Genomic DNA, 18,404 nt, shown 5'->3' with positions numbered 1-18,404 from the left:
TATGTTTAAGGAACTGCAAGGAAGCCAAGATGACCAAGTGGAGTGAAACAAAGGGAAGAAGGGCAGAGGATGAGATCAGAGAGGTGGCTGGGGCCAGATCATGCAGTACCTGGGAGACCACTGAAAGGACTTTAAATTTGAATTAGTGAATTGGGAAGCAAGAGGAAATGATGTGATCTATATTTACAAGGACCATTCTGTTACAAGCAGGGACCAATTATGGTATTGCAGTTGAGACATCAATATCAGAGTGGGAGATGTGGAAAATATTCGTATTTGGCATATGTTTGAAAATAGAGCTGACAGAATTTGCAGATGGATTAACTGGAGTTAAGAGAAAAAGTGGAAGGAGCACTCTGACGATTTTGGCCTGAGGCACTAGAAGGATGGGTTTTACTCTTCTCAGAAAAGGAAGACTATGGGAAAAGTTTGCTTTGGGGTAGGTTATGAGACTCCTATTAAAGAGCTCATCACAATTTTTTTCTTTTTCTTTTCTCTTTTTTTTAAATTGAAGTTTAATCAACAGTGTTTTTATTAGTTTCAGGTGTACAGTATGGTGATTCAACAACTCTATACATTATTCTAGTCATTACTCTCTTTTTTGCTTTTTTCTCTTTTCTTAACTTCTTATTGAACTATAAAACTTGAATGAAGAGTGTACAAATCATAAGTGTTTAGCTAGGTTAAACTTCATAAAGCGAATCCACCTGTGTAACCAGATATAAATTTGAGAGTTGTCAGCAAATAGACATGAAATCATGAAACTGGGAAGTCATCTAGATAGTGAGTATAAATAAAGAAGAGTTTGAGGACTAACTCCTGAGGCACTCCCAACATGTAAAGGTCAGGGTAAAGAGGATACTCGGAGCAGCTGGTGGGGTAAGAAAAGAACCAAGTAAGAACAGTATCTAGGAGGGCAGAGGATTTCGAGAAAGAGGATATGGTAGACTATGTCAAATGTTCCTGATAAGGAAGGATTAGACAGTTTAAGTTAGATAAGGAATAAAAAGACCATTAAATCTGGCAATCATAGACTGTTAAAATATTGAATTTAGAATGTTTGCAGGGTTTGAGAAGAGAATGAGGTATGATTTATTCAGGAAGTATGTAAGATACTAGAAATAGGAGATGGAAAATATTATACTTAATCTAAAGAGTTTATAATTTTATAGGGAAGAAAGATATATTAATAATTATAATTGTGATAAAAGTTGCTGTAGAGATATACACAGGATGCCATAAATGCAAATAAAAGGAACACTTATGAAAAGAACAGAAAATGATTTCCTGTTGAAATCCCTGAGTCTTGGAGGACCAGTTTAGAGAAGTGTAAATGGGTGATTTCATATGGGGGACAAGCATGCTAAAAGGCCCTGAGGCAAGTGAGCATGATGAGTTCTAGGCATCATACCTGGTTGGCTGTGACCGGATGCTAATTGTGTAGGGGGAAGAATTTAGGGATAGTGATGAAAGATTATGCTGAAGAGGTAACAGCCACATCTTGAAGGAGCCCTTGTATGCCATGAGAGTTTGGGCTTTGTCTTCAAGGTGATGGGGAAATACTGAAAGACAAGCCAATCACATGATCATATTTGCATTTTAAAAGGTCATTCTGCCTTCATTGAGAAAAGTAGGTAACATTTGGGGTCATAACACTCTTTTAAGTCTTATAAAAACTATTCCCAAAAAAATGCTGATATACATAAAATTTCAGATTTGTGGTCCCTTGGAGTCCAACTATGGATACCAAATTAAAAATCCCAAATACAGACGATGACTTGATGGAAAGTCAGTCTGCAGTACCCTGGATGAGTGTTTGAATCTGCGAGATTGGAAAACAATTGGCAGTGAGATTGGAGAACAAGAAATATTGAGTGTGAATTGTACTTTCAAGAAGTTTCACTGCAACAGGAAGGCAAGAAATAATGGAGGGAGGCAACACAATTTTGTGGGGCAGTCTCTTTTTTTTTTTTTTTAAAGATTTTATTTATTTATTTGACAGAGATAGAGACAGCCAGCGAGAGAGGGAACACAAGCAGGGGGAGTGGGAGAGGAAGAAGCAGGCTCACAACGGAGGAGCCTGATGTGGGGCTCGATCCCAGAACGCCTGGATCACGCCCTGAGCCGAAGGCAGACGCTTAACCGCTGTGCCACCCAGGCGCCCCCAGTGGGGCAGTCTCTTAAGGGATCAACTTGACGTGCTTGGGAGGTAGGTAGAGGGAGAAGTCGAAGAGACGGGAGAGAAGGGATGATTAAGCAAGCAGCTAAGAAGACAGAAAAGAATGGAAGTCAAATTAAGTGTAGAGAATTTAGCCTGCCTAAGAGCTATGGGTGGTATACTTTTAGGTAAGTTTTGGGGAATGGGGTAGGTTGTGAGAAGCAATGTGGGGCTCCCATTTTTTGTGTGTGAGGGTAGAAATGAGGTCCGCTGAGAAAGCGTGGTAACACAGGCAGCATGAGGATAGAAATGAAGTTCAAAGAACCTTGGAGGCAAACCGGGGAGTGAAGTAACTGATCCATATTCCGTTTTCCAGAAAGAATGTAAGACATCTACAAAAATACATAAAATATGACAGGGTAATATCAATTAATAGTGGAGCAAGAAATAACTAAGCTGACATCAAATCCAGAAATCATAAGGAGAAAGACTGGTGTATAAATATATGTAAATACAAAACTTTTTTAGATAAACTCACTGTACACTAATTTGAAAAACAACAGACAAGAAAAATGAAAGTATGATTGGGTTTTTTAAAACAGATTCACATATAATTTTATGCATTTAAAGAATACAGTGTTTTTCTGTGTATTCAGGTGTGTGCGGCCATCACCACAGTTAATTTTAGAACATTTTTTTAATCTTGAAAAGAAACCCCATGCCCTTCAGTTATCATCCCCCTCCCTAAGACCCCTCCCCCTTTATCCCCAGCACTAATTTACTTTCTGTCTCCATGTATTTCCCTGTGCTGGACATTTTATATGAATGGAATCATGTGGGCCGTTTTTGGTCAGCCATCCTTCACCCACTTTTTAAATTGGGTTATTTGTCCTTTTTTTCATTGTTGAGTTTTAAGAGTTCTTTATTCTAGATTCAAGTCCTTTATCAGATATATGATTTGCAAATATTTTCTCTTATTCTGTGGGTTGTCTTTTCAGTTTCCTGATGTCCCTTGAAGAACAAAAGTTTTTAATTTCGATGAAGTCCAATTTATCTGTGTTTGTTGCTGTTTCTTTTGGTGTCACATCTAGGAATCCTTTGCCAAATTCAGGGTTGTATAGGTTTACCCCTAAGTTTTCCAGTTTAAGCTCTTATATTTAGGGCTTGATCCATGTGAGCTAATTTTTAGATAGGATGTGAAGTACGGGTACTCTTTCTTTTTCCTGTGGCTACCCAGTTGTCCCAGCACCATTTGTTGAAAAACCTGTTCTTTCCCCATCAGATGGGCTTGGCACCTTGTCAAAAACCAGTTGACCATAGGTATCGTAGTTTATTTTTGGACTTTTAATTTTATTCCCTTGATCTGTATGTATATCCTTGTGCCAGAACCACGCCTATTGATTATCATCACTTTGTAGTAAGTTTTGAAATCGAGGCATATAAGTTCTACTTTGTTCTTTTTTGTGACTCTTTTGGCTATTCTGGGTCTCTTGCAACTCCATGTGAATTTTAGTACCAGCTTGTCAATTTTTACAAAGAAGTCAGCAGGGATTCTGATTGGGAATTACACTGAATCTGTAGATCAGTTGTGGGGGGTATTGCCATCTTAGCAATGTTAAGTGTACCAATCGATGAACAAGCAATGTTTTTCCAACTATTTAGATCTTTAATTCTTTTCAGCAGTATTTTGTAGTTTTCAGAGTATAACTTTTGTACGATTTGCTTAATTTATTCGTAAATTTTTTTTTCTTTTGGATGCTATTGCAAATGGAATTTGTTTCTTCATTTACAATTTCATAATTTCAAGTGTATAAAAATACAATTGATTTTTGTATCTAGCACTGTTGCTCAACTCATTTATTCTAATAAGTGATAGGTTTTTTTGGTGAATTCTTTAGGATTTTCTGCATACATTATGTCATCAAGGAATAAAAATGGCGATATTTCTTTTTTTCCAACCTGGATACCTTAATTCTTTATCTTCCCTACTTGCCCTCACTAGAACCTCCAGGATACTGTTGAATAGAATCCTTGAGACTAGAAATCCTTATCGAGTTCCTGACCTTAGGGCGAAAGCATCCAGTCTTTCACCTTTAACTATGTTAGCTGTGGGGTTTTGTAGATGCCCGTTATCTGACTGAGAAGTTCCCTTCTATTCCTAGCTTTTTGAGTGATTTTATCTCGAGAGGATGTTGGAATTTGTCAAATGCTTCTCTCCCCCCAACCCCAATTTTACTATTTTTTAAATTTTATTGATAAAATTACATTAACTTTTAGGTGTTATAACAACTTTGTCTTCCTGGTATAAATCCTACCTGGTCATGGTGTATAACTTTTATACTGTTGGACTCAGTTTGCTCATATTTTATTGAGGATTTTTTCCGTCTACATTCACAAGAGATTGGTCTGTAGTATTCTTGTTTCTGTGTCTGGTTTTGGTATCAGGGTAATACTGCTCTCATGAGTTGGATGGTGTTCCGTACTCTTCCATATTTTAGAAGAGTTAGTGAAGAATTGGTATTCTTTAAATGTCTGGTAGGATTCAGGGGTAAAGCCATCTGGACCTGGGTTTTTCTTTGTGGATGGTTTTTTGATTGCTAATTAAGTCTCTTCCCTTGTTAAAGATCTACTTCTTAAGTCAGTTTCAGTAGTTTGTGCCTTTTAGGAATTTGCTCGTTTCATCTAAGTTAATTTGTCGGCAATTATTCATAGTATTCTTTTATAATCCTTTTTATTTTTGTAAGATAAGTGGTAATGCTCCCTCTTTTATTTCTGTTTTTAGTAATTTGAGTCTTTTTATCTTGGTCTGTCTGCCTAGAGATTTGTCCATTTTGTTGATCTTTCCAAAGGACCAGCTTTTGGTTTCATTGATTTTTCTCTACTGTTTTTTTATTGTTTCATTAATTTCTACATTAACCTTTATTATTTCTGTCCTTTTGCTTGCTTTAGGTTTAGTTTGCCCATCTTTATCCATTGTCTTAAAATGGAAAATTTTTTATTTGAAATCTTTTTCATAATATAGTTATTTATAGCTATACATTTCCCCTCAAGCACTACTTTAGTTGCATCCTACAAGTTTTGATATTTTGTGTCTTTGTTATCACTAATCTCAGATTACTTTGTGATTTCCTTTGCTTTTTTCTTTGACCCATTGATTATTCAGGAGTGCATCATTTAATTTCCACATATTTGTTACTTTCCCAATTTTTTTCCTGTTGATTTCCAATTTCGTTTGACTGTGGTTGAGAACATATTTTGTATTTATATCCTTTTAAATATATTAAATTTATATCCTTTTAAATATATTACATTTTGTTCTATGCCCTAGAATATAGTCTTTCAAAGAGAATGCTTCATGTGGATTTGAAAAGAATGTATATTCTTTTGGATGTAGTGTCTATAGATGGCTGGTAGATCTAGTTGGTTTATAGGTTTGTTCAAGTTTTGTATTTCCTTGTTGATCTTCTAGTTATTCTACCATTATTGAAGATGAGGTATTGAAGCTATTGTTGTTGAATTGTCTGTTTTTCCCTTCATTTCTGTCAGTTTTTGCTTCCTGTATTTTATTTTGTTATTAGATACACATATATTTGTAACTGTTATTCTTCCCTGTTGGGTTGAGGCTTTTATAATTATAAAATGCCCCTCCTGTCTCTGGTAACTGTTTTTTGTTTTAAAGTCTATTGTGTCTGATACTAATATAGCCAGTCTAGCTTTCTTATGGTTTGCTGTTTGCATGATGTATTTTTCTGTCTTTTTACTTTCAAGCTATTTGTATCTTTGAAGCTGAAGTATGTCTCCTATAGATGGCATAGTTGACCCTTGGACAACGCGGGTTTGAGCTGCACGAGTCGGTCCACTTATACATGGATTTTTTACAGTACTGTAAATATATTTTCTTTTCCTTATGATTTTCTTAATATTTTCTTTTCTCTAGCTTGCTGTATAGTAAGAATGCAGTATATAATACATATAACATACAAAATATGTGCTAATCTACTATTTATGTTATAGTTAAGGCTCTGGTCAACAGAAGGCTATTAGTAATTAAGTTTTACAAGAATCAGAAGTTAAACATGGATTTTTGACCTCATGGATGAGAGGTCATGACGTCCCCCTAGCCCCACATTGTTTAAGGGTCAATGATATATAGTTGGATTGTTTCTTTTTTTTTAAATCCAAGTTAACAATCTGTTTTTTGATTGGGTGATTTACTCCACTCAGCATTTATTTTTTATTTTCATTTTTTTAAAGATTTTATTTATTTGACAGAGAGAGACACAGTGAGAGAGGGAACACAAGCAGGGGGAGTAGGGGAGAGGGAGAAGCAGGCTTCCCCGTGAGCAGGGAGCCCAATGCGGGGCTCCATCCCAGGACCCTGGGATCATGACCTGAGCTGAAGGCAGACGCTTAACGACTGAGCCACCCAGGTGCCCCTCCACTCAGCATTTAATGTTAACTATTGATATGGTTTGATTTACTTGCTATTTTACTTTTTGTTTCATATATGACCTTAGTTTCTCTATTTGTCCTTTATTGCTTTCTTTTGCATTAAGTGAATGTTTTCTAATTTATGATATTTTAATTTTTTAATGGATTTTTTTTCCTCATTTAAACTGATTTTATTGGTGCTCTTTGTCTTTTCGGGTAGATTCAAATTACCATGTAGGCTTCCTTGTTTTTAGCCTGAATACTTCCTTTAGTATGTGAGACAGGTCTACAAACAACAAATTTTCTTGGTTTTTGTTTATCTAATAATGTCTTTAGTTCACCTTCATATTTGAAGGATAGTTTTGCTGGATATAGGATTCTTTGTCAATAGTCTTTTTCTTTGAGCACTTTGAATATGGCATCCCACTGCTTTCTGGTTTCTGTTGTTTCTGATAGGTCAGCCATTAATCTTGTTGGGAGTACCTTGTAAGTAGCAAGTCATTTTTCTCTTGCTTCTTTTAAGATTTTCTCCTGTGTTTGACCATTTTTACTGTGATACGTCTGTGGATCTCTTTGAATTTATCTTCCTTGGAGTTCACTGGGCCTTCTGGATGTGTAGGTTATTGTTTTTCAGTAAATTTGAGAAATTTTCAGGCATTATTTCTTCAAATATTTTTTGTGCTCCTTTCTCTCCTCTGGTACTCCCATTACATGGATGTTGTAAAAGAAATTTGGCAGATAAAACAAAATTTTAATACTGCGTATATTTAAACTGAGCACTATACATATAGGAATTTATATCTTAAGAAAGTAATTGTCTAAGTATATGTGGGTGTATGTGCAAGAAAATATATCACAACCCATTTTTGTAATAAATAGAAAAAACTGGAAGGAAATTAAATGATACTTTTATACAGTGAAATATCAACTGTAATAGTTTTAAGTCTTTTTCCATAATTCAGATGGAGTTTATTTGGTATATTGTATAAGGTATATTTGGGTGTACATTTTCTTCGGGCACCTGTACAGGCTTTTTCTAGGGCAGCAGTTCTCGTTTTTGTGGTGTCACAACTTCTGTACACTCTTTAAAATTATTGAGGACACCAAACAGCTTCTGTTGATGTGGATTATAGTTATTAAAAATGATTAATTTGTTAAAATTTTTTTAGCAGTCAGATCCATTACATTTGCATAAACAACATATTTTTTAAACATAGAGATTTTTGAAAACAAAAAAATCAGTGGGAAGTCTGGAGTTTTTATAAGTTTCATAGATTTCTGATATCTAGCTTAACAAAAGAGAGCAGGATTCTTATATCTGCTTCTTGCAGTATATAAAGATGAAGTCTTTAGAGAATGAAGTATATGAGTATGTAAAGAAAATCTGCCCTGACACAGATTTTTAGTTCAAAGTGCATGAGCCCTTTAATAGTCTTTTCAGACAATTATGGATATTCTTTGATAATACACCAGAACTTGACAAGTGGTAGTTTCTTAAAGTTTGGCTGCAGTTCGGAATCTGAAATGTATCGATGAACTTTTCATTCTCTGTTAACCTTAAAATCCACTGTCTTAAATTTTTGAATAGATCTATTTTACTTATGATTTTGTGACATGTATTTGTCATTTAGAAAATATTGGTGTACTGAGTTATGCAGATCTTCCAAAAGTTGATATATACTAACATGTTATCAAAAAATCACAGTCATTTATATAATCACCAGGCTCATGTGAAAAGCTTTTGAAGTGTTGAGATGTCTTGCTCGCAGTGATGGATACAGTTTTCAAAAATTCTAATTTTCATTTGAAAGCACAAATTTTTTTTATTGGCGGCAATGCTTCATTGTAGAGTAAATGCCTGCAAAATACCCAAGTCCAAATAATGATAGTTTGTCTGTTAATGGTTCCCTCAAGTAAAGATACTGTTCTCTGAAAATGAACAGCTAATTCAGTTTACAAATCCATTAATCACACAATTGCTTTTCCTCAAGACCTTATTACACTGACTGTGTGCCCTTATTCAGAAAGGATCTTCCTCTAGCAATTTTTATCTTTAAATTGTTGGATTTTATCTATTTACATTTCAATATCTAAATATTGGGGTTTTTTGAAGTTAATGTGTTTTGTCTCTGGCTTCTTTTAAGAGTAGAGAAAAGAAGATATAACCCAGTGTATAATTGGAGGGTTTGGTCTTAGTTAATACAGCTTATACATTGTAACAAAAAGAGAGGAAAAAGTTTAGGGTATGTTGGTAGATTGAACAATATAAGTGTGGAGGATATAATATTATAAGATGCAAAGTCATAAGCTGAAAGTGAGGTGGGGTTGGGGAGGGAGTATTGGAAGAGTAAGGAGAGAAAGGTGTGAAATTGTTATTTCCAAGAGTAGGAGAGGAAGTGACAAGGGCAATGTAACAGCATTGCTGGGCCAGAGTAAAGACCTACCTGAAATTTGTGGTCAGGAATTTAAAGTGAAATAGTCAGTACAGGGTGTGTGTGTGTGTGTTTGTGTGTGTGTGCGCTCACACACATACACATGCATGCCCACCCTTTAATCAACCTGACCCACAGTTCTGGAGCTCATGTCCACCCACACCCATTGCTAGTAATTCTTTTTTTTTTTTTTTTAAGATTTTATTTATTTATTCGACAGAGATAGAGACAGCCAGCGAGAGAGGGAACACAAGCAGGGGGAGTGGGAGAGAAAGAAGCAGGCTCATAGCAAAAGAGCCTGATGTGGGGCTCAATCCCGTAACACCGGGATCACGCCCTGAGCCGAAGGCAGACGCTTAACCGCTGTGCCACCCAGGCGCCCCCCATTGCTAGTAATTCTTAAGTAAAGGATTATGAAGCTGGTTTGCCTCTGCTAAATACTGATTTTGGGGGGAACATATCATACGTGTGGTGACTGCTATAGGTTATGGCAGGGGAGAGATAATTAGAGGGAAGAAAGTAGAAATAGCTAGAATCCAGTAGAGTGTAAGCTTCTGTGTAGGTTCTATGGCAGGCCTCTCAAATCCTTTCTCCCCTTAAGTCCCTCCCTTTTTGTTCTGGGTAGCAGGAAAGGGTCTTGTCTACTGACAGCCCTGGCCCCTGCCATATGATTCAGAGCTCAGAAGAAGGCCTGCTTTCCCGGCCTCATTTCCCTGATGCTGAGTCTGTTCTGGCCCCAGCTTTGATTCATCTAATTACTTTCTCTGGGAAGGTACATCCTTTTAGACTGAGACTCACAACCAAATAAAATATTAGTATAGTCTTTACAGTCAGGCTCCCTGAGTTCAAACTCTGCCTCTTGAGACTTAATCTTTTTAAATCTTACTTCACAGGATCTATCTCATAAGGTTGTGAAAATTATTCGACATAATTCATATAAAGCATTAGAACAGTACCTAGACATAGCAAACGCTCCATGAATATTAGGTATCATTATTTGTATTTTTTGCAGGAAACACTGGAACTATCACTTATTTACTGTCTATCAAAGAATATTAGCAGTTAGCTCAATTGTCAGCTCTTGTAGAGGTGGTGTCATAGAATTTTTAATAGCATAGTGCTAGACCAGACTGATTGGGTTTAAATCCTGATACTGCCACTGACTATTTTGAGGCCTTGACCAGTTTTATTGATCCTTGCTGCCAGCCTCTTCTTTTATACCTCATTTATAAGTACCTGCCTTATATAGTTGCTGTAAGGATTATGAGTCAATGCATAGAACTCATATAAACATCTAAATGCTTAGAATAGTGCCTGGAACTTAACAGGCATTCCATAAATTTCTTGCTGCTGTTATTAACTCTAAGAAACATTGACTAATCCATTTTAGTACCAAGAGGGCCTTAGAATTTAGCACAACTTCTTTTATAGATGAGAATGTGAAGCTCTGTGAAATTTCACAGCTAGATACCAGAAAATGTTTGTCCTGTATTACCTAACTCCTAATTTAATGTTCCGTTTGCCATGCTTCCTCCACAAAATGTCTCTAAAGGGATGGATTAGTAGCATTAACCAGCAAAACAATTACCATCACTCATGTAACCACAGTTAAGGAGCTTTTCTATGCAAATACTACAATTACTAGATGTAAATAACATTTAAATAATTCTATTTCTGCCTTTGGGGCCTTAGGAGAATCCACTGAATATTACACATTACTTGTATAGCAGAAGTATAAATCCATACGAAGGCTTCTAAGGATTTTATAACATACTTCTTTTAAAAGATTTGAAATAATGCTCTCCATTGGTACAAAGGTAATACTATGGGGTGCCTGGGTGGCTCAGTCACTTAAGCCACCAACCCTTGATTTCTGCTCAGGTTATGATCTCAGGATCCTGAGTTCAATCCACCACCACCCCCCCACTCAGGCTCTACGCTCAGCTCAGCAGGGACCCTGCTTGTCTCTCTCCCCTTTCCCACTATCATGCGCATGCTCACTCTCTCTCTCTCTCTCAAATAAATAAAATTTGAAAATTAAAAAAATAATATCATGCCTATGATCTACCAGTAGTGAACTCTGTAAATTTTATTTTTCCAGTAATATTGATGAATTTGTAGAATGATATCCAGGGTTAAAGGCACAGTCTTAAGCCAGGCTAGCTGTAGTATAAACTCACATCTAAGGATTCCTGTTCCCTTTAAGGGAATGTAACTTTTTGGATAGGCTATTTTTCAAAACGTATTTTAAACCAAATTAGGACATATAAACAAATAATTGAGCCAGTTCTTGATAACTCAGGATTGTCATCATTATTACTGTTTATATAGTTGCTACAAATAAAATAATACCCACATTAGTTCCTGGGGCTATTTGTTCCCACATCAAATGACTACTTTTTAACAGTTTTATTGAGTTGCAATTTGCATATGATAACATTTACCCATTTTAAGTGAATTCAGTGAATATTAGTGAATTTATACAGTTGTGCAACTGTTACCACAATCCACTGATAGAACATTTCATCACCACAGATATTACAAGTTTGTGTGCAGTCAGCTCCCACTTCCACCCCAAGCCTAGGCAGCCACTTAACCTGCTTTCCATCTGTATAAATTTATATTTCTGGACGTCTCATATAAATGGAATCATACCATCTGTAATCTTGCAGTTCATCCATATTATGGCTCGCATGAATATTTAATTCTGTTTTATTGCGAAATAGAATCCCATTATATGAAGTGAATATTCTACATTTTGTGTGTGTGCTGGCTTCTAGATGCTCAGCTGTGTTCTGGACTTAGAGATGTTCCAAGATGTATCTATTATTTGGGGCTCAAAGATAACAGTTGAAAATTCCCTAGTAGGGTAAGGGATAATAGTCTACATGAGTTTGGGCTCCTACAGAACCTCTACAAAGTGGGAGAAGAGACAATTTCTTAAGAGCAAAGTTGCTAAGCAGTCAAAACAGTCCACTACATCAGATGTTTGACCCAAGTAAATTAATGGTTTCAGTAATATTTGTCATTGTTTTTTGCCTAATTTGCAAAGAAACTTGAGAACCTGAGTAGTTCAGCACCCCAAATATCAACAGATGTTCACTGCAGAGAATAGTTTACATTGTTCTTTCTACATTCATGGTACCCTTGGCATTTACAGATTAAAATTTTTAAATTTTAGCTGTTTGTGAAGTAGTTCATGATTAGTCCCGGGCATTTATTTGAGTTGCACTGCTGGTGTGTGGGACCAGCTTCCTTAGCCTAGCAGCCAGATTTCAGCATTACTGTATTCTTTTCTTGTTTTACCACATAGGAACTAATTCTCCTTACAGATCTGGAGGCATCACACACAGTTTTCAATTCTACCTTCCCATATTTTAGGTGCCCTATGCCTCAGGTCTTCTTGCTGATGTCAATGACCTAGTCTGCTATATTCCTATCTTGCTTTCTTTTTATTTATTTGTTTTTTTTAAGATTTCATTTATTTATTTGAGGGAGAGATAGCAAGAGAGCGCAGGGTGGGGGAGGGGTGCGGGGAAAGATAGAAGCAGGCTCTCTGCTGAGCAGGGAGCCCAATGCCGGGCTCCATCCCAGGACCCTGGCATCATGACCTGAGCCAAAGGCAGATGCTTAACCGACTGAGCCACCCAGGCGCCCCTTTCGCTTGCTTTTTAAAAACATTACTTTCTAACTCCTTTCGGTTGTTCTTCATTGTAAACCCCTAAATATCTAACTTATTATAAGGCATTATCTTTACATTTTCTTCCTTTTTAATTGGAATAATTATCTCATTTATGTTGTCTAGTACATTTTATGAAAATGTTCATTGAGCTACCTTTCTGCTATTTATAATTCTAATTCAGCTCTTAATTATTTGCCATGATAGAGGAGGGCAATGGCACAAACCATAATCTTTGAAAACATGATTTGGCTTAAGAATGAATTAAAAGAATTCTTCTCTTTTTGAACATCATCTGTACCATTGTAATTATGCTTTGTTTAGATTAAAACTAGTTTAGTGTAAAAATAATTTACATTGTAGGGGCGCCTGGGTGGCACATCGGTTAAGCATCTGCCTTCGGCTCAGGGCGTGATCCCGGCGTTATGGGATCGAGCCCCACCTCAGGCTCCTCCGCTATGAGCCTGCTTCTTCCTCTCCCACTTCCCCTGCTTGTGTTTCCTCTCTTGCTGGCTGTCTCTATCTCTGTCAAATAAATAAATAAAAATAAAATCTTAAAAAAAAAATAATTTACATTGTTTAAAAACACCAAATGATAGGAAAGGAAGTATGGATGTTAGGCTACAGAATAATCACAATGGGGTTAATAGGAAATACAATGTAATACACCAAGCTAGTTTCTTCATGTATTAGTTTATTTTATGTCTGAAATGTTGTAATTGTTTGAATATATGAAAAAAGGGGATTGGACAAAAATTATTGAAAAGATGAAGGACTGTCATTTCTTATTTCAGCCTTAAATAGCTCTTTAAATGAACTCTGCTTTGTATCTTCTAGAAAGGCCACTTATAGTCTTAACATTTTTTGAAATCAAAAAATTTTTTCCCACAAGGATTTAAAATAGCTATTACATTTGGAGTCTGACCCCTATGAAAGATGACTGTATGTCTTTCCAAGATTTTTAAAAGTTGGCACTGTCTTACATGATTGCTGGGCACAGTTTGTTTATTGGGTTCTTTTTTTCCATGGGTATTCAAAATAAATAGGTACTTGTTATTAAATTGGGAAAAAATAGCATAACTATAAAACTGATTACAGCTTGTACTGGAAAGAATCTTGCCATCTGATTGGAAATATTTTTCCAGTTAGTTGACCTATTTGAAATTCCTAAGAACTATTTTTCTTTCCAGCTTTCAAACATCAAATTCATTGAGGTCAGTTTGGTTGATTCTAGGGACTAAAGAAATGAATAACTTTGGTTCTGTGTTCTCCTTAAAATTGGGCTTAAGGACATATTTATTGAATATTTTATTTTATTATTTTTTAAAGATTTTATTTATTTATTTGACAGAGAGAGAGAGAGAGCCAGCGAGAGAGGAAACACAAGCAGGGGGAGTGGGAGAGGAAGAAGCAGGCTCCCAGTGGATCAGGGAGCCCGATGCAGGGCTCGATCCCAGGATTCTGGGATCATGCCCTGAGCCGAAGCAGCAGCTTAACAACTGAGCCACCCAGGCGCCCCTATTGAGTATTTTAAATGCCACTATGACTACTACTTTGTAATGAATATTTGCACTGGATTAAAAATAATCTTATGAGAAATCGTAATTGATGCTTCTCAACCCAGTCCACACTGGTGCTCTTATTAACCATGTAGTATATGATAGCACTTACCTCCAGTAGTGTTTTTAAAAAGCGTGATCCATGGATACATATGGTACAAAGGTGCTGTTTTTCCTATAATCTTTTAACATTGTTTATAATATTGTATCTTTGTATTGTTTAGAATTGTAATGCATTTCACATGTCATCTTGGTTTAAACTAAATATCTCATTCCATTGTTTTATCAAAAATCATACTGTTTTCTTCATTGTTAACTTTTTCTGCAGTGGCAAGAAAAATCAGTTCCTTAAGTTATCTTGCTCCACTAAAGAGGCCCCCAGGGAAAGAAAAAATGAGCTTTAAGAGTAATACAATTCTTAACTGTGTTTTAGTCTTTCACAAACAATTATTTAGGAAATGTTTGCTTAAATATCTTAAGATCTTTCTTTTTATGATGATGATGATGGTGGTGGTGGTGGTGATGATGATTAGTGGAACTGTATTTCACTATGCCAGGAACCTTCATGGAAACTGAGCTGGCATAGGGAGGAAGAGGGGGAAATCTTCCAGTTTTGTCAGTGAGCCCTCTTTCTAATGTGCTTCTCCTAACTTTGTTGCTATTGCTTCAGCCCCTCGCTGTCTATTGTAAGCAATATGGGAGCTGCCTCCTGATGGGTCTTCCCAACCAGTCCGGCTGCCTTCCGGTTCATCCTTCTTGTTACTTAGAATTCAATAGCTGATTGCTGCCACCATACATATTCAAGATCAAGTTCATACTCTTTAAGGGTTGTTATGTAAGGCCTTTTATCTAGCCCTTCCTTATTTCTTTTGGTACCCAAACATAAGGAACTACTTGTAATTTCCTGAATATAATTCATTTCACTCCCCCTTAACTTACACTGTTCCCTTTGCCCAAAAACCCTTCCTGGCTCTCATATGCTATGCTAATTGCTATTTCTCTTTGATTTGGCTTTAGAATTGCTTAAATAATAATTCTTCGGTGGAGTCTTTTGACATCCTCTTTCTCCTTGTAGCCATCTTCCCTTGTTTTCCTTGTCAAAATATGAACAAACTTCTGCTTTATATTTAGCTTAGAAAACTACCTTGTACTTGATTTAAACTTGTAAATTCATGTAGGTGTAATAGCCATCTGTGCTATTTCTGTAACTTAGAGTGAACAAAGACTATGAGGATCCAGGGTGCGAAGTGGGTGCATATACAAATGGAGAATGACCTTATAATCCAGAAAGCTGAACAATAACTTTTTTAACAAAAAAGTGGCCAGGACTTGATCAATAACTGCCAGGTTCCCTAATTTTTAATCCTTGCTTCCAACTTTGAACCAATCAGAGCAAGCCAAATGTGTATCCCCATGCCAGTCACATAGGATGTCCCACTCCTGCTTAGCTTACCTTCAGCTTCCCATGCCAACAACCTCCAATCAGGGCATACTTGAAACCTTCCCTTTTTTCCACTATGAAGCTTTCCCACTCTTCAGCCTGCCTTTGAGTCTGCCTGAACACAAGTGATGGTGGCTCACTCCCTTGCCGCTAGTGAGCTGAATAAATAGCCTTTGCTTTTCTCATTTATTCCTATACAAGGGGAAAACCTATTTATTTTATATTTATTTACATCTGAAGAGATTAATGGTAAGTATAGTTTATAAACCTTATTTCTTGTGCTAGCTGTATTTTGTGATTTTTCTACATGTTTTATAAACATAGAGGTTTATATTTTATAAAGGTGACGACAGGTTTTTGTTAAAAGGATTCTCTTGAATGGAAAGATAAACAGAAGAAAAATCTGTCACTTTATAGTAACAAACAAAATCTTAGTCAAAATCTTACTTGAGATCTTTGTCTCAGATATAATTTTCAGAATTCTTTATTTGGTTAATTAAACCATAATTAAAAAAAAATCAGAACATGGAAGAGATATAAACATGAAATGCAAATTAAATCCATTCGGGTTTTATTTATTATGTTGAGCATCCTTTTATTCTTGTTTTTAAAATATTAGGCATGCATGTTTAATTTTATTAAATAATTTTTGCATCATTTACTGCTTTTTTTTTTAAACATATGAGTATAATGTAGTATATAAATAGATTTCTTACTTTTGAACCACATATATGTTCCTAAAATAACTCTGCTTGGTTTGGTGAATTATTTTTAATATGTCCACTAGTTTTATAAAGGCCCATTCACTTTTGTAAAATGACCAAAACCTATACCCTGATATTTTTTTTTTGCATACCCTCATTTATATTTCTACAATTGGATGACTAATAAGGCTACTTTAAATAATTTTGAACGTATGAAAAAGATAGCTTTTTATCTATCTAGTGCTTTATTTTACTAAACTTACTCTCAGTTTTTTTATTGCTTGAATTTTTTAAACAGATATTCCCTTCGGAGAGGTAGTTCCTTCACATTTTTAACACCTGGCCCCCATTGGGACTTCACTTTGGTGAGTAGCTTCCTGGGTATTTTATGTCAAGACATTGATAGAATTAATTCCTAGAATTAATTCCTAGGTTGTCTTTCTATCTGGTATACAACTCAGTTGTCTGTACTTCTCTGAATATCTTGAGGTACAGAGGTTCTGTCGACATCTTTGGCAGCCTAATTTAATTCTTTTCTCTTCTGCTAACGAGCTAAAAACGACTTTTATTTCAATTAAATATAAAACATACTTTGAAAAGTATCACATCTATTTATTTTTAACCTTATGCAGTCCTTTCTCGTATTCCTACCAGTTTTAAAATTAAGAGACTATATTATGAAACATGAAGTTGTTTTTATGCACATACTCTAACAGTTTTTCTCTTGGTTGAAAATATAAAAATGATTGCAGATGATATATATGATGAATGAATTATTTTCTGTTATTAATCACCTAGTATCCTAGTTTCATTATTTTTAGAATGAGACTTTACAGAGGCATCTGACTGTGCAGAATGACACCAGTTGATTCTTTTTGTAATTAAAAACTCATTACCTTATAATACTCATATAAATAATGTATGTACAAATAGAACATGATTCTTATGTTTTCTTATTTGGAGAAAATAGCAAAAATCATTCTGTTTCTATTTGCCAGGCTTTACCTGTTCGTCTGCTGATGGGTTCAGCAATACATATTTAATTTGCACTCTGTTCTTTTGTATTTAATTTATATTTCTGTTGGGGACTTTTGTTTGAGATTTCTGTACTCTTATACCAGTTGCTTATGTTAATTGGTCAGTAAAGCATTCATAGCAAGAGTCTCCTGATTTTAATACAATTCTTTATTCTCCTTGAGACTTTTTTCATCTTGGTTTTTTTCCCTTAGTAGTTGATAAGCCTAAACTCAAACAGAAAAACTTTAGTAGAGAAGTGTCTCCAAACTTGATTTTGCAAACCTATCAGCAAAAGTATTTTGAACATGTACACCTGATATATTTATTTATTTAGGATTTTTATGTATGTACCACCATTATTAGCTAATAACTCAAAGCACAGTACTCAACCTAAGGTAAAGTTCATGATAGTGGGTGTAAGTCTGTATTTCAAATAGCCATGACATTTTCACAATGTGAGGTCAATTTCTGGAAACTGATTAGATCACCATTGTCTAACCTTATAATGTGGGTGATGATGAGTGCATAATTGATGTATTAAATATTAGTAAAGCTTATATTTAAGGATTAATAAATACATAAAAATAGAAGTTCTAACATTTTCCTCCTGCACTCCAGGGAAGATATCTTGCATGTCCTCTGGAATGGGGAGATCCCACTTGGGAAAAACACTTTTGTGGAGTTCTCCCGTGACAGAAGAAATAGCTCATAGTTCATGTATTAAAACGTTTGGAATGTGATTAAGGAGTACTAAAAGGGAGATTTATAAACTTTCACATACATAGTTTAAGAAAAGGAAAGAACAAAAGTAAGCATCTAACTCAAGTAATTAGAGAAAGAACAGTAGAAAGAACCAAAGAAAATAGAAGGAAAAATGAGAATGGATAAAAATAAAATTAGCGCCCAATCATGATAAAATTCTTGGCAAACTGGGAATAAAATAGAACTTCCTTAGCCTGAGACCTGCCACAAACAACATGTTT

At 35.5% G+C, this 18,404-nt stretch overlaps 1 protein-coding gene across 1 annotated transcript in view; it reads left to right on the top strand.

Moving 5' to 3' along the window:
• Positions 1-18,404, top strand: part of NET1 (neuroepithelial cell transforming 1) — a 60,862-nt gene that overhangs the window by 2,269 nt on the left and 40,189 nt on the right. The window contains exon 2 of the mRNA XM_045812885.2: positions 16,703-16,769. Within this exon, the coding sequence (XP_045668841.1) occupies positions 16,703-16,769 (67 nt within the window). The remainder of the gene's footprint in view (positions 1-16,702; positions 16,770-18,404) is intronic.

The sequence above is a fragment of the Ursus americanus genome, chromosome 31 (genome assembly GCF_024610735.1).
Source record: "Ursus americanus isolate L20-20 chromosome 31, mUrsAme1.1.p, whole genome shotgun sequence".
Classification (NCBI taxonomy): Eukaryota; Metazoa; Chordata; class Mammalia; order Carnivora; family Ursidae; genus Ursus; species Ursus americanus.
This window is presented reverse-complemented; position numbering and strand designations above follow the sequence as displayed.